The 18,607-nt window shown below is 42.1% G+C and overlaps 1 protein-coding gene across 1 annotated transcript in view; it reads left to right on the top strand.

The window, feature by feature from the left end:
- Nucleotides 1-18,607, top strand: part of ak5 (adenylate kinase 5) — a 55,347-nt gene that overhangs the window by 33,334 nt on the left and 3,406 nt on the right. The window contains exons 8-12 of the mRNA XM_076021786.1: nt 2,735-2,808; nt 8,415-8,460; nt 9,158-9,202; nt 13,790-13,953; nt 18,129-18,245. Of these exons, the coding sequence (XP_075877901.1) occupies nt 2,735-2,808; nt 8,415-8,460; nt 9,158-9,202; nt 13,790-13,953; nt 18,129-18,245 (446 nt within the window). The remainder of the gene's footprint in view (nt 1-2,734; nt 2,809-8,414; nt 8,461-9,157; nt 9,203-13,789; nt 13,954-18,128; nt 18,246-18,607) is intronic.

Genomic DNA, 18,607 nt, shown 5'->3' on the forward strand with positions numbered 1-18,607 from the left:
GAGGTGGTGAAAGATGAATTTTATTTTGTTTTGTACCGTCTGAAATTCTCTTTCTGAATCATTTCAGCTACAAAACAAAAAAAAACAACCAAAAAACCAAAACAAAACCCTGATGTATTCTGGAACTATGAAGGGGAGATTCTGTGCAAGTTGTTTGAAAATTATGTTTTTGCTTTGGCTAAATTTATAGAAATGTATGTAAGTATTTTGTATCCCAGTTAGTTAACAAATTATTTTTTTGTCCCTATGTGTCCCTATTTGTATAGGTTGTGTTATGTTTTGCTTTTTTTCTGTCGTCACATGGCTGTCATTGATGTAATTACGGGAATATTATTGACAAATGTATTGACCGGTGTCTAATAAGACCACAATGGCTAAGGACCAATCAGGGTGTTTGGTACTCAAATAAACAGATCAATCAATCAATCAGTCAGTCAACCTACGGCCAATTTAGATTTGGACAACATGCTGGTTTCCTTTTTTCAAGACCTTAGAGTGACTCATCGAGGATCTAGCTTCACATAACAGCACTATGGAGATGCATTCAGGAGCAGCAGGACCTCTGTGGTGTCGTCATAATGTTTTTAATTTCAATATGAGGATGCCATACGCGCTGCCTGGGCTCCAGGTGGAGTGCACTCTGAGAGGAACCATTAGAGGGTCTATTTCTGTTCCATGTAACCAAAGGCATTAGAATTCTGAGTGCGCAGCCTCAAGCTCTTAACCTCTCACCCCCAGAGAAATGATGTGAAATTGCATTCACGTGCGCAGTTGGAGATTTTCCGCCATTTAGGGAAAAATCATTTGGAGAAAATATCCCACAGGTCCATCTGCTGCCTGATGTTCCCCATGTGGACGAGATGATTGTCTGTGTGGACTAGCCTGAAGTGCTGCCACCTGGCATCACTGGATTCAACCTGTAGGGACTCACACACACACACACACACACACACACACACACACACACACACACACACACACACACACACACACACACACTCACACAAACAAATGTCAGTGCTCGCTTCGCGAGGGCCAGATTCACCCCGACGTTCTGCTGACTCACCACCTGCACCTGTCAGTCAGTCGTCGTTGTGGACCGGTCTCATCCGTTAGTCGGCCAAACTGTGAGGTTGTGTTGCAGCATCCCGGAGATTCACGGTCGCCGCTTTCTGTGGAATGTCATGAATCTAGCCGTGTACTCGGAGGTGTTACAGGAAATACAAAATCTGCCAGTGGGAAGTGTTATTCATGACCCATTTCCACTGAGCCAAAGGCAAGAAGATTCTGGGTCCTAGAAGTTACCGGCCAGCGCCAGGCTGCTTCCTGACAGCAGGAATTTAGCTGTCACTGCACAATGTGTGCCTTGGGCGAAAAAACTTTTTTTTTTATTACTTTGTTTTAAGACATTTAGCTTACTTAATTTTAAGTATTTTATTTAACTTACATTGCAGCATTGTGGTGTTTACATCTGGATGTTTGTCATGACTTCATGTGCTGTCGTGATACTCTTGTATCTCAGTGATGTATTGTGTCTGACAGCTCATGGTGTTGATGGAACATTTGTTTTATATAACATTCACTCAATCAGTCAGTCAACTGGATTTTCTTTTTTTTTTATTATTATTATTCGCACAGCGCTAAATCACATCCAAAGGTGTCTCCAAGCACTTTGTACAGTCAGAAGAAAATCAACTGAACTCTCCCGAACAAGCTAGTTGCGACAGTGGACAGGAAAAAGTCCCGTGTAGGAAGAAACCTAGAACCAATCCAGACTCCAGAGGACGCTCATCTGTTTCATGGAGATTCGTCCAAGATTCAGCTTATTAGACTTAAAGGGGCAACATGCGATTTTTCTCACTGTCAGATGTAAGGTAATAAAAATTGGTATATGAAGCTCTAGCGGTGTTATTTCAACTGCATATTGAACCTTTTGTATCCTCTTGTTTGCCAAGCTGGACATGCGCATGTTAGTGCACTGCCCTGCCACAGTTTTAAATAGCAAGTAAACATCCCTACGGAGGGAAAATGTGCCATAACTTCACAAAACACATGCAAATAGCTTGAAACTCATTCAAAGTCCATGCTAATGTTAGCTAAAACGATGATTGATATAACTGATAACATTGAACCTGGACAGTCGCCTTCTGTTAACAGAAATCTGTTACTATGTCGCGCTTCCAAGGGGACCACCATACTATCAGATACGGACACAGAACTCTGCTAAATGCATGAGTGGATGTTTCATTTTAACTGAATGTGTGTCCATGTTGTGTTTCCAAGTTTTCCATGCTGTGTCTCCATGTTGTGACCACAGTGGTCGCTGGGGAAACACAAGGCGACCCTCCGCATTTATGGTTATATCCAGAATAGTTTCAGCTAACATTAGCATGTCCAGCTCGCTCTATCGTCGACATTAAAACACACACCGTGATTCAACATTTTCTTTGCTCAGTCAGTGTTTTGTTGCTTTAATACGAGAATGGAGATGAGAGGAGTGTGAGCACAAGCCTGTTTTTTGTTTGTTTTTTTGTTTGCTTTCTGTGCCTGGCCGGCTCTTAAGCAGCAAAAAACTGTGTATTACCCCTTTAATGAACAGAAAATATATAATAATGAAAAAATAATGCATTCCACTGCCTGGAAGATGGAAAAACAAATCTTGTGTGATTAGGTTTTGAAAATTTGTTGTAACCCTTACCTGAACCCACTGGATGGTGGTTCTTTCTCTCTGCAGGTCCCAGTGAACTAGACCTCAGTCTGCTGGGTGAAGGCAGCAGCCTGGCTGACATCACCTGCAAGAACATTGAGGTCAGATCATGATTATCTTCTCACTTGTCGTTGTTGTTTTTTTTAAAGGGTCCTTTGTTTGGAATTTGAAGAAAGTTAATTGAATGATTTTGTCTTATAATGAATGGAACTGTATCACAGTGTCTTGTAAATCCAAAGAAATAGAAAGAAAGAGTTAAACACACTTGCGCACGCTGCGCTGTGTGTTGGAGAAAACCGAAAGATGAAAAAAGTCTTTCCATTGACAGCTTTTACCGTGCTACTAAAATAGTTTTTACCTTTCACCACTACAAACAAGTAAGTTCTTACTCCATCCTCTTCTGCCACCGCTGTCTGTCTGTTTTGTGTTGGTAAGAAGGAACTGAGGGTGTTGAAGGCTAGGTGATTCAGCGTGGCACAATACTTGGCGAGGCTGCGGACAAGCATCTCTCCTGTACACTAAGCTAACCCTGACCCTCCTACTGTCTTCCTTTCCCTCTACATCTGTTCCTCTCGTACAGGCTCTTATCTCACACTTTTATTCCTGAGTTTTTTTGTTGCTGCGTTTTGTTCATTGATAGCATTAAGGATTCCTTATCTCTGTTCCATTTATTATCATTCTTTTAGGTAAATGCTAAGATTAAGTTGGAGAACTTCTGAAAGAACAGTCTGTTGGCTTGTCAGAAGAGATGAAACTCCGCCCACACATACAAAGTTTCCTATAGCTAACTAAAACATATGACAACAGTGTGTGACACAGAGCCAGGGCAGATATGTTTCAGTTTCTCAGAAAGTCTTAGCAATGGAGCATACTTGGAAAAAGCAGGATTAGCTGCTGCAATTAAGGGTTGGAATAGAACTGTTTAACTGTGTTTGCCTGCCCAACACCCTCTCTCATTACACACATGGACAGTCTCAACAGACACTTGTCATATTGATATGACTAAATCAAATTGCACAGGACATAAAAACACGTCACCTATATTTAAAAAACTATAGTGTTCTGAGGATGTCTTAACAATTACCGACATATTCTGATGCATTTGTACTATAAACATTTCCTACATTGCTGCATTTCTGGCCCTGCATTCCTGCAAACTTACTAAACAAAATGTGTTCATTTGTTCAGTGGTTTATGGAAAGCCACTGGAATATGGATGGAAAACAGGCAGAACACTGTGAAATTACATTCAGGCAGAACAATTGAATTTGTCAACCAGGTCAGCTGGTGCAAAGGGAGACGTTAGCCATACATGAGCAGCCGTTGTGCATTGCGGTGTTGAACACAACTCGTGCCAAAGCAAATTGGGAGTGATGGAACAGTGTCTTCCATCTGAGTTGTGAAAGTGTCTCCAGTTCTGACAACAGTGTAGCATCCAAGCTAGTCACTCCAGCAGCCACTGTAGCTGAAAATGGTGCTAGCTTCTCCTTCTTCTTTGAGTTCCAGTTGCTTCTAATAAACCTCCCTCCTGTTTGATACATAAAGCATAACATGACAAACATAAAGTGGAGTGGTTAATGAATCCATGGTAAATCAAGGCCAATTGTCTGTTGCAGCGTTTGCTGATGATTCAGAGTTGAAATGTGAACCTTCCACGTTGACCACTCTGTAACGCTGCCCTCAGCTCCGTGTTTAGCACCACTTACATCTTGTGATCGCCCTCACCCATCACACACCAGCCCATGGCGGGATATCACACAGCCGATTGATGCTCTTAGCATGTGAGCTTGGACGGTCGCATGCCCCTGTAACGTGTGATATCAGAGCGCTGCTTGCTGCGCCGTGATGATTTCTGTCTGAGCTGGAAAGAGGCTGCGCAGATTCACCCTGACAGGCGTGACAGCTCTATATTTTCCTTTTGAAGTCTGACTATGTGCTGGTGGAGGATGGCAGCCGGATCATTTTTGATTCATTGACGGGCGTGTCTTTTGGACGAGGAGTTGTCTGAGGTCAGACCGCTGACCTCTGAATAAAGTGTGAGCGCTTTGAGTACATAGTGGTAAAACGTGATCTGAATCCAAGCCATTATCAGTATCATTATTATTACTGTTAATTGGTGACCTCCTCGCTTAACTTTAATAATCTAAAAACTGTGAACCACATGCCTCTAATTACTGTTGTAACCAAAGAAAGACCCGGGGCCAGTGCAATACTTTCCGGGTCCTCCTGGACAACTGATGTTCCATATCTTTCCATAGTTGCTGATCAGTCAGTTCAAAAGTTGAAATAAGGCAAAGTAGGCGAGGATCAGTGGCATTTCTTGCAGGTTTCTTGCAACCTGGGCTCATCCAGAATTACACAAAACAAGACAACAACATCCTATGGCGCACCGGCGATGAACCCACGATGTGCTGGAGTCCACGCAGTTTTAAAGAGTCTAGCATGGCAAAAATAGTGTCTCCTGTCCTATGGACGTCCCAAGAAGGTGTTGTACTTGGACCAAAGCTACAGCTGCTCTATACCAACAGATCTCTAGCTGGTCCTGCAACCTCTGACCTGCTCTGGTGTATTCTTATCTTGTGGTCACTTGCCAGCCGCAGATGTCCATCAGTGGACAGACTTTCTGGCGTTGGTCAGTGTCCTCGCTGCTCACGCCATGTATATTCCATTTCAAACCACCACATTACATCTAATAGAAAATGTATGAAATAATTGCGTCAGCCGGCATGAGTTCACAACTGCGTCAATGTTGAAGATGTGAAATATGAGAACTGAATCTTTGCCTGTGTGAGCGCCTCATTCGCTATCTCACCAAAGTAGCACGTGCTGCATCTTCACTCCTTTCCTGTCTCTGAGTCATCCCACCAGTTGGTGTACCCACATGTCAAGCTGGCACCCGGCAGCCACTCCCCCGCACTGACGCCATTGGTTTAGCGCCATCGGAGCGCCGCCGCTTCCCTTCAGTCCCGGGTCTCTGTTGTGAGTTCCACTTCACACCGACCTGTTGTGTGAAACTGCCGCGCAGTCGCTCCACAGCGCTCACTTTCCATCGGCGTTAACGGAAGAGCGGACAACAGATGGGCGAGACAAAGACGATGGTTCTGTTTCATTTTTTTCTGAAGTCACCTGTCCACAAATGACGGTGATGTGTTGAAAATTGCACAAATTAAATTTCAGGGCATTCTGGCCACTGCGTAAGGGACTTAGTTTGTCTTCAGCCAGCATTACTTCAGAGCTGAAGTTTCATGTCTTGAATCTTTGCAAGAACTACATTTTTTCAGAAAAGATCATAACTGTCGTGGATGTTTCATGTCGCACATCTCTGAATATTGTGACTCTGGCCTCAGTGTGCAACAGTGAAATGGAGCGCTGAGAAATATTTCAGCAAACACATTTCCTCCTTTCGCCTGCGACAGTCCTTTTGACGGCGCCGCTGACACATCGGCTCACCTTCAGCTCCAGCTCAGTGCCACGCCAGCACAGCAGTGACTCACCTGCTCGCTCTGCAGCAACTCGCTTTGCTCTCTCAAAGCAGAAGATGTAACAGAGAGGAATATAATGAGCGCTCCCTTAAGAAAAAAATAAATCCTCCAGGTGTTTGGGTGCCCAAGGTCGAGGGCTGCTGTCCCAACTGTCACTGGGCAAAGATGTGGACATTGGACATTTCTAGTCTTGTTTAAGTGGCAAGAAAAAGTCTGAAGAAAGTCAGAAATCCCACAACAGAGTCAAAATGAACTTTCAAAAAATTATTTCTCTTTAAGATGGTCAATGAATGGGCCCCAAATGTCATATTTGTCATTTGGTGGAGCCATTTTCTGAAGCACGGAGGATCCAGAAGAGTCATCTCCTTTGCAGCGACCATGACTTGTAACTTAATAAGAGCAGTGGATCTTTTTTTCTGTTTTAAACTTTGAAAAGCCACAGTGACCATTGTCATCATACATGTAACGATGTATATGTACTTTTGCAGACTCAGTCTTTCATCAGGAAGCCATGTTAAAACAATGATCACAATCAAACAAAAGAAACATCTATAAACATCTATTTGGTGTCTTCTGCTCGCCAAGCAAACTTCTGCATGTTCTCTGTGTGACTCCTCAGCTTCTCTGCCACAGTCTCAGGAGGTAAATTAGAAACTCTAACCTGTCTGAGTGAGTGTGATGTACTTGCTCGTCTCTGCATCAACCATGTGATGAATTGGCCACTTGTCCAAAGGTGAACCTACTTCCCCTGTTGCAGGATGAGCAGTGACAGAAACATGAGAATTCTTCCCTAAAATGCAGAGGGACTTCAATCAATTTACTGGGCGACAGCGTGGCATTGCAATAATGACATGCAGTTTAATGGGTGCCAAGCTGGCAGACAGTCATCTCATGCTGCATTTATGCGCATAATAAACGTGTTGAATTCTTTGTTTTTCCGCACTTCCGAAAGCCTTCAGGTGGGACGTGAAATTAAAGTCTGAGGCGATGAAGCACAGAGCATATCAAGATGCCAGTGTTCCTGAGAGATTTACCCTCCAGCCATCCAGCACAGCAGCATTTTAACAATTTTCAGTCTGTTGCATCAGTCTGGACTGAGCGGGACACACGTCAAATTGTTGTTCTTGCTGCTAAGAATTCAGCCATTAAGAAAAAAACCTGCATCTTTACTTGAACAACTTCATATTTCGGTGACTAATATGTGTCTCTGGGCCTTTGAAATGATTTACTAACCACTACCCTCATCGTCTCTGAAGTGCTGTGGATGCACCACTTCATCATTGATCCCATTAAGCTGAGTGGGAGATTTTGAGTGACTGATCACTTCAATATCTACCATTTATATTACTCAATGAGCCGTTAAATGTAATTATTTTCAGCTCTCTTTAATCAGCGATAGGCAACTTGCCTAATGCAATAAATTGTAAAGTAATAGTGCTGTTTAGACTCTTTTATTCTCAGTGAGACAGTTCATTTGTTATTATTTTCACATTTGACTCAAAGTCCCAGGCACAGTGCATTTTGTGAGTTTTTCTCAGTCTGAAGGTTGAGTATTGACATAAATAAAGATATATTTTTAATTTCCTTTGCAGGTGGCCATTGGCCAATCATCCAATCATCTGCCTTCATCTCACCCCATCCTCTTCTGTCACCAACTAACTTCATGTCCTCTTTGACTACATCCATAAATCTCCTCTCTTACCTTGAAGGTCCAACCACATTCAATCTCATAGTTACATCTTTAATGTCAAAGTTGTGAGAAGGTGGCTGTCCACAAGTGTCCTACAATCGCAATCGCTAATTTAAATCACTTTAATTTGAATCAAAAGTGTGAATTCTGTCCACAAATCTCGTCATTGGCAAAACATTCAGAAGAAGTACATTGAAGTTCTGCAAATATATTATTTTAGTGTTCTCACAAATCCACTTTGAAAAAAAACTCTTGCTTGAATTGTTTGCATGCGGTCAGAGCAACTGGGGGACGGTGAGCCGCTGCATCTAAGCTGGCTTCTGCTGTGAGCAGCGCAGGCAGGCTCACGCAACCTCGCAAACAGCAGCGACTGCATGAGTGAATGCTCTTCTTCTGTCTTAATAAGCATTCAGCGGGAGGCAGCTCGGTGTCATGGGCGTAGCAATTCTCTCATTCAATTCAACTCCCTCTCTCTCTCTCTTTCTTTCTCTTTCTTTGTCACTCTCTCTCTTTCTCTTCCTCTCTATGCCTGTAGGCTGAAGAGGAGGAAGAGGTCAGCGGCCCTGAAGAAACTGCGGAGAGTGAGTCAATGAAGGGTCAACCGCAAGACACAGGGGGCACGCAGACGCACTGCACAGCCTGCTTTTCAGAAAGATGCGCGACACATCTTATTAACAAAAGATTTCATTAGCACTTTCAATTGTACACCAGCAGCAGCAGCAGCAGCAGCAGCAGGCTCCATTTCGCATTTTGCATTTCTTCACAGACACGTTTCCATCACAGCAAATGCCACGAACGTCACGTAGCTGTGATTAGCCGAGGACCTGAATTAACTCAGCTCGGCAGCATCTGTGTGTTTGTTTCCATCAGAAGACGCTGTTCCCCCGCAGTGGCGTGAAACAGACGGGGTGCAGGCAAGACCCGATGTCTATCTCGTCCGCTAACTGTCGCTATGCTATATAGCATCCGCCTGGAACAGGCTGAGGACAAAGAGGAAACAAACACTCATCGCCGAGTGTGATGTTTAATTATTCGCATTGGCTGATTAAATTAAATGAGTCAATTAATAAAACACTGAGCGAGCGTTAGCTTTACATTTTACCGTTCAAAACTGTGGTTTCTGCAGACAATGTGCAGCTCCAATAAATTAAGGATGGACCCTTATTTCAAAAAAAGGTTTCAAAAATATGCAATTACCATCCTGCCACCATTTGAGATTATCACTGACTCACAGTGCTTGTGCCTTTCTGTTAAACTGCAATTCCCTCCTTCTGGCAGGTTGCTGTACAGAACAGAAGAAACCAAAGGTCATTTTCATAATAGGTACGTTCATGGAGTTGGAATATGCTCTCTCCTTCTCTCCCTCTCTCTCTCTGTCTCTCCCTCCTCACTCACACAAAAAGTCAACCTTGTTAGAAAGAGCTGAATGTAAAAAAAAAAAACACAAGAACAAAAACAAACAAGGGATAATGAGCAGCTTGTCGTACTTGCAGCAGACTGTCATGCAGCTAGTTCTTCCATATTATTATAGCCTCTGTCTCTCTCTCACAGTGAAGCAGTGGATTACGGCTCTGACACTTGTCTAGCTTTCTTTGGTGAACAAAAATGCACCCGGGAAAGGAGCATCACTGAAGAAGCGTCAGATGTCCTAATGAAGCAGGAAAAGCTGTAAAAACTCAATACAGTTCATCGGAACTTGGTTAATGACTAGAAAATACTTAATACTTAAGCTCGAGAGAAGACATTGTTTTTAACAAAAGGTGAAAAGGATGTTCCATCCCAATGCAAAATGAATACCTCCTACCTAAACCTAAAATTTGTACAGAATCAGATTTAATCATTGAATGTTCCTCTGAGCATTTCCTCAACAGAGTAATGGCTTAGGTTTTATTAAAGTTCAAATGAATCAAACTTGGGACAGGATCTTCATAATTATATAATAATCTAATATAATAATTATATAATAATCATAATAATATTTTGAAACATAAAAAAGTGTAAGTAAAGTCTGACTGCTGCGTACCTTTCAAGCGATGTTGTTTTCTTGACAAGTCTGTTTTGTCTCAAATTGTTAGAAGACTTTCCTCTCCTACAAGAGTTAACAAATCAAGTGACGTTGCTTTTCAAATTTCCTCAAAGTTTGGGGGAAAAAAATCTATTTTTTGGGAACCTTTTGAGGACATTTAATATTGATATACAACAGATAACCCTTTTTGTGGAGTGACTTTGTATGAAATGTCATTTTGAATTTGGGTTTGAGCTGTTGATTGAACATTCGGAAAACTGGGCCTTTTGTTTTACTTGTAACCTTAAAGAGCGTTGAGTTTTGACTTGAGTTTTCATGTTATAAAATGTCACAAGCTCTGAGGCAGGAAGATACAATCATGTCATTTTCTCAGTCTGATAATAATCAACGCCAGGTATTCAGTTGATCAGGACAAGGGTACAAAATCTTTTGGCAACTTTGAATGGAAAATATAAGCATTAATATAATATAAGCATCAATCACATGGGGAAAAAGCTGTCAGAGTGATCGTATAGTTTATTTAAGTAATGTCAGTAACACTTTCAGTGGTGCTCTATAGTGTAAGAGAGATAGAGATGCCGATTTAAACATTCTGACTGTTGGTATCCACTATTTATAATCCTTAATGAATCTTGTCATAAGTTGTCATAAATGTTTATGAATCCATGTTTGATTTATGAAGCATAGGTGAGTCCATTGCAATGTCTGATGACTGAGTTTGTAATGCTTATACAACTGACCTTCATCGAAAGTGTTTACGTAAAGTCCTTTATAGTAGAGTAGAGTATTTGCATTTACATAGGGTGAATTTGGTATAGATCCAAACTCACAGTTGCGATTGTGCACAAAGCTTTCAAGGCAGCATGCAGTGTGTCTGTGTGATCGATTAGCATGCTGAAGGCCCAACTAATGGAAGACAAGGCAGCAAGAGGAAGGTTAATGAGAGCCCTGGGAACACAACCTTTGTGAACTGCCATTTATTTCTCCACTGTGTATGATTTGTTATGGATTGTAGATTTAAAAAGGTTGTACGAATCAGTAACCTTTGCCATACTCATACAGTTGGGGTGGGTTTGGGTGGTAAACCAAAAAAAAGTGCCAAAACTCCTCTTATGTTCTAACAGAATGAAAGACCTAATGTAAAGCACGTCTTTCACCCTGATGGAAAAAAAGACATTTAAATCGATGTGGCTTAGGGGTGTCTAACAGTATAAAACTCAACCATGTCAGAAAGTGCTTGGGCATCAGGTTCACTGGTATATTGAAGGTAGATGCAAGTAAAGTCTGGCACTGTCGCAGTATTATTTTCAGACTGCGCCCTCGTCTATGTTTGTTGCTACGTTGTGAGTCCTGTTCACTCCGTCATGTTTGAGTGACGTCACAGGATATATGATGTGCCTCTCCAGCCACGTCAGGCGTGCAGCTGGCTGTGCATCGGGGCTCCTCGCTTGTAATTCATCAATAAGTTAGTGTCCCCTCAACACCATGCACCCTCAGACGCTGTCCTTATATAAGAGCTCATGCACGGCAGAAGATCTGCTGAGAGTCTTGTTCAGCCGCAGCATCCTAGAGTCACATCCATGAGTTTTCTCATCTCACTGTAATTCCAAGAATTAGCGTGATAATTGAAGTCAGAAAAGAACTTGACACCTTCTCAAATGTTACGTTTGGCGGAAAAACTGAAAGCCATCATCACATCTATACCATTGAGGTCAAATTCAACAGCACCGCAAAATGGCTAGATGCTGCTCTAATTAAAAGTTGGAAAGAAAAGTTTGAGGCCACTTCACTTTTTGCAAGCATCCCCGACTCTAATAACTGGTGGAAATGTTGCAGCAGCAGAGGAATGACGCCTGAGGGAGACGCTTTTTTTCGATGGAGCTGGTGCTTTTTCACAGTGTTTTTCTCTCTGTTCTCCTCTTTTCTCCCTCACGTCTCATCCCACTTCTCTCACACCACGGCTCTCTGCTGTCTTCTCTGCAGACAATCACCACTAATGCGGGGATTCAGAATAGGAGAATAATTGTAAAAATTTCCACCAACAAATCCCATTAAAAGAGCAACAAAAAAAAAACATAGTTAATGAGTCTCAGATCCTTCTGACCCGGTTTCACACTGTAGCTGGCCTCAAACACCCGTTGCTTCCCATATGAGATGATTTCAAAGGCTGAAATTCGATGTTGAAATAAATCAATGAAACCTTTAAGTGCTGTGTTGCGCAAAAAAGAAGACAGATGGAAATAATATACTGTGTCTTCTAAAACAAGCACAATTGTCAAATACCTTTTAAAAATTTGAAACATTTGTGACATTTTCTTCACAACAGCCATTGTCAAGAGCGTTCCATATCGGCACTTTGTATTTTAGGTGTAGATCACACTGAGACTGATGTGAAAATGCAGTGCACTATTTAAAGCAGTTTAAAGTGTGGACAGAGGGGCATTATGGATGCTTCAAACTCAATAAACGCCATATAGGTGAGGTTGCAAATGTGGCATAATGATATTAGCCAAGGTATAGCCTCCACAAGCCAGCTAAATTGATCATTGCTAAGGTAGCACCTTCAACATTTTCATTTATTAGTAGTTAAAGTTTGATTTAAAAAAAATTTAACCTGTACATTTTTTTTAATTAAAAAATTAAAATGGTACAAGAAGAGGTCAGAAAGTTTTCAGTGTCAAAAATTACATTCATAAGGATAAGGTTTGTTGCGTTTGCAGTGCTTATGCTTTGGATATTGATTGGATATAGGCTATTGATTGTATCGTAAGGAGGAAAGGACTTGACACAGGGCCCTGAGGTACACCAAGCGAGTGTGAGGGGAAGTCAGCCTGTTGCAGTGAATTACATGTCAATTACAACAAAGCCACTGAGAGGTACTCTAGGCTGCTCCTCTGATAATGAAGGCAATGTGATGATCTAGCCGCGTTACAGATCCCAACAGCATAACTTCAAAGCACTGAGCAGATCAGGGGTCATATTCTGACTGTGGCTGGTGGCAATTAACCCAACAAGTGGCCGCTTGCACATATTTAAAAAAAAAAAAAACAAACAAACAAAAAAAAAACTCCTCAGTGAAAAGACACACAGACGAGGTCTCCTTTGTGTCTGAAAACTCACTAGTGTGGAATCTGAATGTGAAATGTACTCCCTTAACCCACAGGGACTTTTTAGTAGTTTGACCCGACAGAGTGCACTTACAAACAAGCTTGTTGGGGCTTCAGTCCAGCCCTTGTGGGCTGTTATTGTCGTCCAACAAGTGGTGCACTTCTTCTGAGAGGTAGTGGTGGTGGGGGTGGGGATGGGGGTGGGGAGGAGTATGATGAGGGTTCTTCTGCAGCACTATATGTGCTGCATGAACGGTTGCTTCCTCTGAGCGACCACACAGAACAGTGAGAACGCTATCTCTCTCTCGCGCTCAAAATATCAGTGTCGGAATGGGTGCATGACACGGAAAAGTTTTTCATTATTTTTTGAAAAGAAAAAATCCCTAGCTGCCAAAGATTCTAAAAACAAGAGAAAGCTATAAATGGTGTTATATTTGTTGGATGAGTTAAATTCTTCTCAAATGCACCATTCAGTGACTGGAAGATATAAAATTGTGTATTCCACTCAAGATTTTTTTAAAGGCCTTAAGCTCCACATTTTTAATATTTGGATTTATCAAGTTAATTATGAAAGTATTTATAAGTAATAAAAGATAACAAATTAGGATTCGTAACACACACACACACTCACCTATGGTCTCCTTCCAGTTGTCTTCCTTTGTCCTTCCTCCCAACACCTCTTGATTTTCCTGCATGTCAGTTTCAGCTCACTTTATATTCAGTCTCCTTGACAACCCATCAGTGGAGGTGACTGATCTGCGCCGTGTGTCCCATCAGGCGGGCCGGGCTCAGGAAAATCTCTGCAGTGCGAGCGGCTGGAGGAGAGGTTCGGCCTGCGTCGGGTCACCCTGAGCGATCTGCTGTGCGCCGATCTGCAGTCTAACAGTGACAGAGGGCGCCACCTTCAGGACATGCTGGAGAGAGGAGAGCAGCTGCCAAAGGTCAGTGTCACTATAGTGTCACTGTATTTGAAAATTTACAAGTTTAACAATTTGGAATTTGGAAATTTTTTTTGAAGAACAGTACATGCTGTCAGAATGAGCAGCGGCTCAGTCTGGCTGAGCATGAAATCAAGGAATAAAGATGTCAAAGAACCGCCCACACTTCTCTGATGTATGTGGGCCGGAGCGTCAAAATAAAATGTCTAACAACATTTGACAGGTTTATGACATCATTAGGATAAACTCAGGCTGCAGAATGCACACAAGCAAACCTCCAGAGCTTTGCTGCTGATAAACTAAGCACCTCAGCTCCCAAGATGACCATCTGATCTGATCTTATCCCACACATGCTGTATATAGCATGTTATAGCTCCTGCTAAGTGTCGAATGAAAAAAAGGAGGATTTTGCGCTCAGAGGGCTTTGGAGGGCTTCAGCTGTCAAAAGCCTGTCAAGGAGCTTCTAGAATGGCTTTTTAGCAAGACTGCCCTCACAGAGCAGCTACCAGATTTAGAATTTTGTGTGTGAACCTGATAAATCCACCTACTTGACACAAGTACATATCACATCTAACCCTAATCCCAGGGATTCCAAACAACAGCCTCAAAAATGATAAACTCTCCAGTGATTGGCAGTTGTGCAAAGGAAATTGCCTTATTGATGCAAGGGGTCAGAGGTCAGAATGGACAGAGTGGTTGGAGGTCATGGAAAGGAAACAGAACAGAATCTCTAATAACCTCTGGTTCCAACTAAGGTCTGCAGAAGAGCATCTCTGAAAGGAACCTCCAACCTTGAAGCAGTTTGTATATATAGTGTCTGTACAGGCTGCAGCCATTTTATTAGGAACCCATTATGAACAACGTGGCCCTCTGACAGTGGACAGTTACAAGGAGCGTTCACTAAAAACAGATGCATCCCTTATTAGTTCACAAATGTTCCAGGCATGCTATGGGAGTTCCATACACTCAGAAGAATACTGATACATACACATGTTAAAAAAAAAATGTATCCTGAATCTGTTTTTAATTTCTTATATATTTTTGGACACATTTCTTTTGCCAAGAAGCACACAAAACAAACTGAATGAAGCCTCCAACATTTTACTCCAACACCACTTCAGCTACACCTTTGAAAATCCTATTTTCATTGTATAGTTTCCTAATTTGGGATCAATAAAGTACATGTATTCTATATTCTGTTCTATTACTCATTGATTAATGTATCCATTTTTCCACTTTCATCCAAGCCACATAAATTATCACACCATGATAAGATAGTTCAGTCAGGATCACTTGTCAAAATTAACTATTTATTTGCACAGTTGGTACACATGGTTCTGCTTGGGGTCCACCCGCCCTTTCCACATGCTTGTGTGGAAAGCCCGTGGCACCTTCCTGCCCTTCACGAGCCATTGTGAAAGGCATAAGGGAGGGAGGGCAGCTCAGGTTCGGTTTGGGGACTCCCTCTCCCACCCTCTTGCATGAGAGACCTGGGCAGGAAGCTGCTCTTCCTGTCCTTCACGAGCCATTGTGAAGGGCGATGCAGGGAGCCCAGCACCAGCAGCAACAGTGAACCCACCCTGCAGAACCAGAAAAAACATAACAATAACACGGTACAGGATAAATGTAGCATAATGGAGGAGCTGGGGAGGAGGTTGGTTGCATGTTTGCCAGCAAAGGGAGCAGAGGAAGAGGCTGAGATATGGCGGCTTTAAACTAACGCTACGTCCGAGAGAGCATAAGCTAGCGGAGAGAGTTGGTCAGTGTAGACAGTGACATTCTGAGGAAACGCTGCTCATATTTCTCCTACTTGTTGGTAACAACAAGTACTATTAGTATTAATAAGCATCATTCACATCATGTTTGTTTATGTGCAGCCTCATGTAAAGATCAGTGTTATGTACAGGCCTTGTTAGAAAGCCATATTTACAGAAACACATTCCAGGATGAACCGCATTCCTCAGAGTGGAAACCTGGGAACACGGGGGCCCGGGTGTTTGTTGTTTGCTCTGAATTAATGCACAAGCTGAACTGTGTTGTTAGCACGCCCACGCTCCTTGTGACTTCTGCTGTTCGAATACTCGTGGTGTTATGTGGCCTAATTTCTGTTGACGATTGCCTTCTCATGGAGAACCAACGTTTCAAAAAAGGCCACCGAGCTAGGAGCCAGTGACAAGCATGAGATATTTACACTCTGTAGTGGTTCTGTTCTAAACTTAACAGACTTTTTGAAACTGCTCCAAAAAGTCCTTTGTGGCAGATTGATGTTGATCGTCCTACTCTGATCATCCTTCATGCGAGGGAAAAATAAAAAGACAGAAAGTGTTGAGGGGTGTTATCAATCCGGCCCTCTTATGCTGGAGGATGATGCAACCTTGCCAGAACCCCCATCACCTGCTTCACTATGCATGAAACAGTCTCGGCAGCTCAGACAAAAGCCCTGAACTGCCACACGTCACATATCACGCTGCTCCCACCTGCAAGGGAAGCAACCTGCTGGAACTCTTGAGGCTTGCTCGGCCTCTTGGTTTTCCTTCATGAATGTCAAATGACAGTTATGAATAAAATATCTGGGGGCATTTTAATCCTCTGTTTTGCACTGAGTTTGATTCCCAACTGATATAGGGGCCCTAAAATGCATACTCAATAAGCTTGACTTAATATGTTTGTAATATGTAAAACAAAAAAAAAACAGGTCTGTTTTTTGGAGGATTTCAAACCTTGTGCTAGAAGTTAATTTTATTTTGATCACCTCTCATGAAAATCCCCCCTGGATGGGACTCAAGTCTTCCTCCGGTGATGAGCCAACAGTTGCTGTAGGTTGAAACGAAGCCAACACTTTTCAACCATTCTGTTCTGCCCTGTAAATGTCCATCCGCCAGCCCCAGATGGCAGCTTTCGCTCTTTGACCGATCGTTTGTAGTCGCCAATTTGCTGTGTAGCCTGTGGCTGGAAATCAGTGGCAGGGCAGAAGATCAGTGAAATGAAGAGAAGCTCAGAATTTGCTCTATATTTGCTGATTTCCTGGCCACATACTACCATTAGTATTATTAAATGCAGTACGCTTATTAGAGTAGGTTATCACTTGAATAATCACATACTGTCGTTTAGCACTGGCAGCACAAGTCAATGTAAATATTGTGTGCTGATTTATGACCAGAAGAAACAAATAAAATCCAGGGGGAAAAAAACATTGCCATATCAGCTTTAAATGAAGCTGTGCAATTCAGTTATATATGTATATATATACATATATATATATGCATATATATATACCATATAACTTAATTGCATATATATATGTATATATATATATATGCAATTAAGTTATATGGTATATATATATGCATATATATATACCATATAACTTAATTGCATATATATGTATATATATATGTATATATATATATATATATATATATATATATATATATATATATACATATATATATATATATATACATACATATATATATATATATAAATATATATATATACGTGTGTGTGTGTGTGTGTGTTTGTGTGTGTATGTATAAAAAATGTGCTTCTTTTTTTTTTTTTTTTCTTCTAAACGTTCCTTAATGACAGTCTGTGGCAGTGACTGAGGCTTTGAGAAAGCTCCAACTCATATCTGCTCTCGAGATGATTAACGTGTGAAAAATCTCCTGGGGTCCCATTAGTCCTCCCCATGACTTACTGGGAGTCATAAGCCAATTTCACCATTCAGCACAACAACGGCAGCCTGGCTGAAAATATATAAATATGATAATAGATGCTGCACTCATCTCATTAATACATCATTTTTACTGGATTCCTGTCCTGTTTATGCGTACAAGCCTCCCTCTGCGTGAAAACATTGTACTGTCCCTCATGACGGCTAAACCTTCACTATGGCGGATGATTTATGGGTAAAATTTCATTTGCAGAAAGTTTCAGTGACCAGTATTGAGATATAACGCTTACCAACTAATTCAACACAGTTGTTTGATTGGTTTGATTGGATACAAATATCTATCATCTGTCAGTCTGTCTATCTGTCTATCTATGTATTTATCTATCCACCATCTATCTATCTATCTATCTTTCTATCAAATGGAATTCGTTCTTGTAGCTAGAGGGGTTTAAAGATTATAAATCCGTGTGTGTGTGTGTGTGTGTGTGTGTGTGTGTGTGTTCAGGACACGCTGCTGGAGCTGCTGCGTGAGGCTGTGGAGTCGTCAGCGCGGGAGGGGAAGGGCGTCGTGATCGGCGGCTTCCCCAGAGACGTGAGGCGGGCCGAGGAGTACGAGGCCAAGGTCTGTCGGCACAGACGGGTGGTGGTGGGGTGGGGTGGTGGTGGGGCAGAGGGGAAAGGAAGCGAGGCGGCTGCACGGCGTTGAACTCCTGCGAGCAGGCGAGAGAGCAGAGAGGCAAACTGCTTTTCTGTGTTGAGCCACCGAGAACAAACAGGCAGGCAGCGAGAGAGGCGGACTGTGACTCACTGTGGGAGAAAGACGTCTGGAACCTGCACTTGACTACATCTTCAATCAATAGGAAGTGAATGTTTTCAATCCAGTGCAAAAGCCTTCACCATCAAACTGAACCAAGGCACTTTGTGACTGTTTGAGCCACACAACAAAGTCTCAAAAGGCTACATTTTTTTGAATTTGCAAGTCCT

Source organism: Nelusetta ayraudi, unplaced genomic scaffold, assembly GCF_046127955.1.
Source record: "Nelusetta ayraudi isolate G7.1 ecotype Tasmania unplaced genomic scaffold, CSIRO-AGI_Nayr_v1 ptg000011l, whole genome shotgun sequence".
In the NCBI taxonomy this organism is placed as follows: domain Eukaryota; kingdom Metazoa; phylum Chordata; class Actinopteri; order Tetraodontiformes; family Monacanthidae; genus Nelusetta; species Nelusetta ayraudi.